The sequence below is a fragment of the Mustela erminea genome, chromosome 18 (assembly GCF_009829155.1).
Source record: "Mustela erminea isolate mMusErm1 chromosome 18, mMusErm1.Pri, whole genome shotgun sequence".
NCBI classification, from domain to species: Eukaryota; Metazoa; Chordata; class Mammalia; order Carnivora; family Mustelidae; genus Mustela; species Mustela erminea.
In genome coordinates this window covers 10,955,472-10,962,794 of record NC_045631.1, presented here as the reverse complement: position 1 = coordinate 10,962,794, position 7,323 = coordinate 10,955,472, and the positions used below count along the sequence as shown (strand labels likewise).

The window sequence follows — 7,323 nt, the reverse complement described above, 5'->3', positions numbered from 1 at the left end:
TGGGAACTCTCTACTTTTCATTTCGTTTGCAATCCATCTAAACTGCTCCAAAAAATAGTCCTTTTAGGGGCATGTGGCTGGCTCAGTCAGTAAAGCCTATGCCTCTTGATCTCGGAGTGTTCCAGCCCCTTGCTTGGTGCAGAGATTACTTAAAATAGAAACATTCCATTTAAAAAATTAGCCAAGGCCAATTAATTGAATGTGGTAGCATCTAAAGTAATGGATAAGGGATTAGAGACTTTTAGCAACTGACTCACTCAGTATTAACGGGACCTCCTTGCTCCAGCAGCGCTCACACTCATTGAAAGCACACGCTATCAGTTGATGCTGGGCACTAGTGCTACCGTTCATGGTGAATGGTCATGTAGTAGCCGGCTCTTACAGCAACCTTCCAAACATGAACAAAAAACGTTATGGTCCAAAGCAGATTTCACTGCACTTGACAATCATCAAAGATTCCTTCTCATAAATGCATGACACCTTGTTTTCTTGGTGGAAGTCAGTATCCAGGGTTATGCCTACTTACCAGGAACACTCTGAATTACTCCAGGCCTCTAGGGTAAGGCAGGGGACCCCAAAGGAAAAGGGGGATGCTGCAGGCAGAGAGAGGCAGGAACACACTTGTTAAAGCCCCTTTGGTGAAAACAAATCAGAAGTAACAAAAACGGCCATCCATAACAGGGCACTGGTTGAATTTAAAATGAGGAAGTGGTTCTACATTCCCTGATACAGAAAACCCTCTGAGACATACTAAGTGTTCATGCAGAAGATCTGACTGGTAAAGAAAACAAAACACAGCATGTGTCGTGTGTGCACACACACACACACAGATGTGTCCATAGATGCCCAGGAAAAGGTATGGAAAGATATACAGTTATACGAAACTGGAATGGTAGTCACTTTCAGGAAATGGATTTGGCATGGTCTGTGTGAGAAGAGGAATCTGCCTGATTTTTTTTTAATTTTAACTTATTTATTTTTAGAAGGGGGAGGGCCAGAGGGAGAAAGGAAGAGAGAATCCTAAGCAGGCTCCATGCCCAGTGCAGAGCCCCATGTGGGGCTCGAGCTCACAGCCCTGGGATCACAATCACAACCCCAGCCGAAATCAAGACTCAGACACTTAACCAACTGAGCCACCCAGGTACCTCTGCTTTAATTTTTTGTTTTTAAAGAGCACCTATTATTTTTAACAGGAATAAAAAAGGGTTACCTGGGTGACTCAGTGGTTTAAGCCTCTGCCTTTGGCTCACCTCATGATATCAGGGTCCTAGAGCCCCACATCGGGCTCTCTGCTCAGCAGGGAGCCTGCTTCCCCCTCTCTCCCTGCCTGCCACTTTGCTTACTTGTGATCTCTCTCTCTGTGTCAAATAAATAAAATTTAAAAAGGGAGAGAGAGAGAGAGAGAGAGAGAAAACCAATACAGGAACGGGAACAGAAAAGAACAGAGAGAAGGTGTCCTCAAGGAGCTAAACAAATTTGTGGAGGGAGGTGGTCTAGAAGAGTTGAGTTCTGCAGTGAGCCCAAGGCTAACAGGGGACCCAAACCCCTGGCATGTAGGACACTTGCTCTCATTAGCGATATCCCCGGATGTCGTGCTGGCTGGCTAAACAAGCCAAAAGTCTTTACAGTCTCTAAAACTTATTCTATCTTTCAGACTAGACAAGCCCAAGTTTTGGCCTTGAACTCCACTGCTCAAAGTAAACCCAGTCTACAGAAACGAGGCTGTCATTTGTCTGCATCTCCCACTAGGTGTTTGCCATCATCCTCATCAACGCTACCATCCTTGCCGCCAGCACCACTAGCATCATCCAGATGTGAACACCCGTCCAGTGCTCACTGTGTGTCAGGAACTACATTAAACACTTTACGTGCATCCGATCGCTTACAAATCTTCCAAAGGCAGAATCTAAAGGGAAAAATAGAGGTGAATCCTAGGAAGCAATTTTCAGTGGCACACGGAGAAGGAAGGGAAAAACTCTCCTCCTCTTATTCTCTTGGTACATGGTGATATTTGTGCGGCAAAGGCAGATGCCAGTCGACTCCCTGGTGCCTTTCTCAGTGGCTTTCACTTTTCCCATACCTTTTGCTTTCTGGTGCATCTCCGAACGTGCAGTTTTAGGAGCCCGTAATGGTTTTAGGAGCTTGTGAAGAGGCATCAGGCCATCTAAGGCGGTAGAGGTGAGGAGAGGAGGGAAAGCGGAAAGGAATGAAGGAGCAAGAGGAGGAAGTGAGAAAGAAGGGGAGTGGGGAGGAGAGGGAGGGATTGTCCTTGAGTCTCCCACAAGAAAGGGCACCCTATGTAACAGAAAAACCATGTCCAGAATTTCCTGCCTGGGGAGCAAGACTGTCGGACCCAGATGTCAGGCCCAGAGGCAGCACTTCTGTCACACATGTCCCTCCAGAGCGCTGAACTGAACTTTAAAACATATGAGTCTGTTATTAGTTCAAAAGGATATTTCTGGTGGTATTTTTTCTTCCATATGCATAAAATCCCCTTGTTTCACAATGCTTTTAAAGCACTAGAGGACATTAAAAACCATGTTACACTCCCTTCCAAAGGATACACGTTGGCGCGGTCATCCCTTCAAAACAACATGTCCTCGCTGGTGGACACCAGTGATTTCTCCGGGATCTCTGCTTTGGACTGGAATTCTTCCTCTTGTCACTCACTTAAGTCTGATCATCTTTTTTCCTCTCTCCTTTACCATCCCAGTTCATCCTGAGGATCTGATCGATTTTCTCCCCAAGCCCGCTTGACGGCTGTGTTTCAGGGAAGCTAATCTCTGGTTCCTTGGAACCGCTTTGATCCAAATCAAGACATTTTCCTTTTGAGCTCAAGTCTCTTAAAGGCTCATTTGTTTCCAAATGCTCTGATTCTAATGCATCCTTTCACTCGCCAAGGGTTCTCTTAAAAAAGAAATAAAAGAAGATTGTGATTCCAAATACAGTGTATAGCTGCTTCATTCCCTCCTTTACTTTCTTTCTGTTCCTACTCAGCCAGACTTAGTGTTCCTCTCACACTGGAACTATGAACTATTTCAAAAAGGTGCCTCGGGGGTGTGTGGGAGTTAAGTATTTGCCTTTGGCTCAGGTCATGATTCTGGGACCTAGGATGGAGCCCCACATTGGGTTGCCTCCTCAGTGGGGCATCTGTTCTCCCTCTCCTGCTCTCCCCCTGCTTGTGCTCTCTCTCACTCTCTGTCAAATAAGTAAATCTTAACAAATAATAATAATTTAAAAAAATAAAAAGGAGCCTGGGACATTTTATATTTAAATAACAAGAATCATGCATGTGCCAGGTTTATTCTTGGCCTATGAGCAGAACCACACAGCAAAACCGTTCTTCTAAGTGGCCCTGGTCATCTCCAAGGATGGGCGAGTCACAGTCACTCTTCTTCTTGGACCACAGCTGAGTTCTCCTTCGCAGGGAGAGCCTACATTATTATAATCACGCTGACTGTGTTCTAAGACAATTGCATTCCAACTAACCCCTAGGAACGCTTTCTGTCAGCTCCCCTGCACACTTTCTCCAGGAGGCCTTCCCTGACCATCCTCCTAGCTGGGCTAAGTGTCCTTGATTTTTGTTTTTTAAATATCTCCCATGCATCTCTCAATCACTGCACTTGGGATATTGTTTTATGGTGCTCAGGGATCAGTCTGCCTCCCTACACACCCTAGAGCTCCTTAAGAGAATGGACTGTGTCTTGTTTGTATTATCCCCATAGCCTGGCAAATGGTGAGTATTCCATGATTCTGAATGATTGAATGAAAGAATAGATGAATGACTTCAAATTACTACTTACTAGGGAAGTTCCTGACATGACTGACTGTGTAAGTATCTCCCCTGCACCTGACATTCTTTGTGGAATTTCCTTTAGAGAAATATTGACCATAACCATCGGCAGTTCACTCTCCTTCCCATTTTAATTTCCTAGTACAAGAACCTATCAATGAACTGTGCAATACCAGCTCTGGTTCCTTTCCACAGGAATAAAAAGAATTTCATACTTCTGGGAGAACCTATACCTAATCGGAAGCATATTGATGTCAGGGCCTCTCATCTTTCCAGGAATAATTTTAGAGCTCTGTAACTCACTTTGTATACATTCATATTCCCACAGGCAAGCGAAATGATAACCCAGGCATTTACAACAATTCTAATAATGTAAATAAGGACAGAAGCAGCGACTTAGTGGTTAAAAGCGTGGGCTTTGCAGTAGGCCTCTCCTAGCACTCAATCCTGGTTCCACCACTCACTTGCTCTGAGACCTTGGGCAAGTGGCTGTTCCCTCAGAGTGCCTATTTGCTCACAGGAAGGATAAAAGGGAGAACCCTAATTTCTGGGGTTGAGATGACCTATGTAAAACGTTCAGTGCAGCTGCCACAGAGGGCTTGAGAAAGGCAGCAATGGTTTACAGTTTAACAGCCTTCTAACATGGTCTCTCATTCATTTCTTCGGACAAACTGGAATTTGTGGCTCTGGGAGTTGAAATAACTTAATGGGCTCACACCGCTGGAAAGAGGCAGACCTCTCTAATGCTCAGTTCCTCCAGGTGGAAAAAGCACTCAAGGCCCAGGGCCTTGAGTAGGGGGCCTCCTCCAACTGCAAACTTTGTCAGCGCATCTTGATGCGGGGCCCAGGGGAGGGGAGGAAAGTGCAGGGGTCTGTGGGGGAGGGAAGGGGGACACAGAGGCACAGGTCCATCCTCCAGCTTAGGTCTCTCTGAGGCTGACCTGGCCCCCAAGCATCCCCAATCCCCTGAGGGGCACCAGGCCCTCCCACACCAGGACCCCCAACCCCAACTCACAGAGTGCGCCCTCCAAGGGCCTCAAAGGCATGGCCCTCCTGCCACCTGGACCCCTCGGTCACCTCCCCAGCCTCCAGTGGCCACTGCTTTCTCCTCCAAGCGCTCCCCACCTATGGTTGTCACCCAAGCCCCGCCCCATTGTAACCGCCTCCAGGGCCAGCACAGTAAAGCAGGAGGGCCGGCCGGTGGTCACGTGTCCAAGGCTCTGTCTCGCGCTGGCGGGCACGCCCCCTGGCGGTCAGCATGGGAGAGGCACCACTGGGGCCCTTGTCCTGAAATTAGCCTTCCTCCCTCTCAACCACTGTCTTCAGCTCCTTCCACAAACGTATTCCCAAGGCGCCAAGGCGTAAGAAGCGGCATTGGTGGCACCTGCCATTCTGACTTTCCGAAGACTAGGTATGAGCTGTTTGGTAAAAATCCTCCTTGCCAAAAGAAAACTAAATTTCCCCGCCTCCTGTCTACTCCGCGAAGTGACCCCTTTATTGGGGGTGCCGCTTCCTTGGGCACACGCACGCGGGCACACGCACGGCCCGACCAGGCCGCAGGGTAGCCCACCCCCGACGGCCGCGCAAAAACCGTGGCGTGGCGCAGCAACCACAGCCCCGGAGGTGCGGTGGGCGACGGAGTCTGGGGGAGAAAGGAACTCTCCTCCCCACGGACCCGACCGCCCCGACCCTAGGCAGACGGGCGACGCCCAAAGGGTCTTTAAACCTCTGTGCCAGGACGCGCTTGGTACCTGGACAGGGGGTGGGGGAACAGGCGAAGCAGGAGAGGGGTAACGAGGCCACAAGCCATCCCCGCTTCGACGCCGATTGCGTCCGCGGCCAACCCGCGGGGCGTGGAAACCCCGACGCCGCCGGCCCGTGACGGAGGAGGCCCCCCCCAGTCCCGCCAGGCGCCGCCACTTGCCCCCGATGCCGACACCCGACACGGCCCTCTCCCCAATCCTACCCCAGCTCCAGAGCCACCTAGAAAGAACCGGACCCCTCTCGCTTCCCAAGCACCCCAAAGCTCGTTTTTACCCAAAACCGCATCCCTCTCCGCACCCGCCAACCCAAGCCCCTCTGACCACAGAAGGCGAGGGGGCTGCAGCGGGAAGCCGGGCATAGGCAGGCAGGGCGCGCGAAGCGGGGGGCGAGAGCAGGGGCAGGGCAGGCGAGGAGCCGAAGCCGGGCCCGAGGCCTGGGCGGGGTGCCGGAGGGAAGAGACACGGAGCGTGGAACAGCAGGGTCAGAGCAGACGCTGGACGGACGGAGAAAAAACCATGACTTCTTGGAGGATTAAATCATGGTTGCCTTTCTAAGGCCCTTGGAGTCTTTTAATTATGGGCAATAGGGTTTTTAGAAAGCAAATTAGGAAGGAAAATCAAATTAAAAATTTAAGCCTCCTTAATTTGGTTTTCTTTTCTTTTCTTTCTTTTTTTTTTTTTTTTTTTTTCACTTCCAGGCGCTCATGGCGTTCCCACCTGACCCCCCACACATCGAGAAACACAGGCACACGCACTGCCCGACGAGGCCGAGGGTAGCCCCCTCCCAAAGGCCGCGCAAAACCTAGGCGTGGCACAGCAACCAAGGCCCCGGGGGTGCGGTGGGCGGCAGAGTCTGGGGGAGAAGGGAACTCTCCTCCCTGCGGGCCCGACCGCCCCAACCCTAGGCGAACGGGTGACCCCCAAAGGGTCTTTAAACCTCCGCCCCTGGACGTGCTTGGTACCTGGACAGGGGTGGGGGAACAGGCGAAGCGGGGGGGGGGGGGGGGGGACACGAGGCCACAGGCCACCCGGCCTCAACGCCTATTGCGTCCGCGGCCAACCCGTGGGGCGCGGAATCCCCGACGCTGCGGCCCGTGATGGCGGAGACCCCCCCGGTCCCGCCGGGTGCAGCCACTGGCCCCTGAGGCCCACATCCGACACAGCCCTCTCCACATCCCTTCCCCCCCGCCAGAGCCACCGGTGGAGGACCGGACCCCTCTCCCTTCCCAAGCACCCCAAAGCTCGCTGTTACCCACAACCGTGTACCTCCCCGTACCCGCCAACCCAAGCCCCTCTCGCCACAGAAGGCGAGGGGCCTGCAGCGGGAAGCGGGGCACGGGCAGGCAGGGCGCGCGAAGCAGGGGGCGAGAGCAGCGGCAGGGCAGGCGAGGAGCTGAACCCGGGCCCGAGGCCTGGGCGGGGGGCCGGAGGGGACAGACACGGAGCGGGGAAAGGCAGGATCAGAGCAGACGCCCGATGGACCAAGAGAGAACCATCCAGGGCGGGCGGCGGGAGGTGGCGGCCGGCGGGCGCCCAGCGTGAGCCGAGGCTCTGAGGCCCTCGGGGGAGGGGGGCGGGCCGGAATCACCTCCGGAAGGCGCCACAGGGACCGGTCGCCGCGCCGCGCGTCTCGAGACGCGCCGAGGGCACCTTGTGGGCGAGGCGACCGGGAAGGACCGGCGCCTAGTGCGAAGGCACCGGCGGGAGAGCACACCTCTCCGCTAGCGATTGACCATCCCTCCGCGGGGAAGGCGGGGCGCCGGAGGG

At 52.9% G+C, this 7,323-nt stretch overlaps 1 protein-coding gene across 3 annotated transcripts in view; it reads right to left on the bottom strand.

Annotated features, from left to right (window-relative positions):
• The window catches only part of LOC116577342 (cilia- and flagella-associated protein 251-like), a 34,924-nt gene extending 29,964 nt beyond the window's left edge, over positions 1–4,960 (bottom strand). For 2 of the 3 annotated variants that reach the window (XR_004280491.1, XM_032320389.1), the window contains exons 1-2: positions 4,809–4,960; positions 2,081–2,164 (exon numbers count right to left, since the gene is read on the bottom strand). Coding sequence is in view for 1 of the 3 variants with exons in the window: in XM_032320388.1 (XP_032176279.1) it covers positions 2,565–2,580 (16 nt within the window). In the remaining 2 variants the exon portion in view is untranslated. Of the gene's footprint in view, positions 1–2,080; positions 2,165–2,564; positions 2,766–4,808 lie in introns of those variants that run through there. The other variant, XM_032320388.1, reaches the window with a different exon arrangement.
• Positions 4,961–7,323: the final 2,363 nt, after the last annotated feature.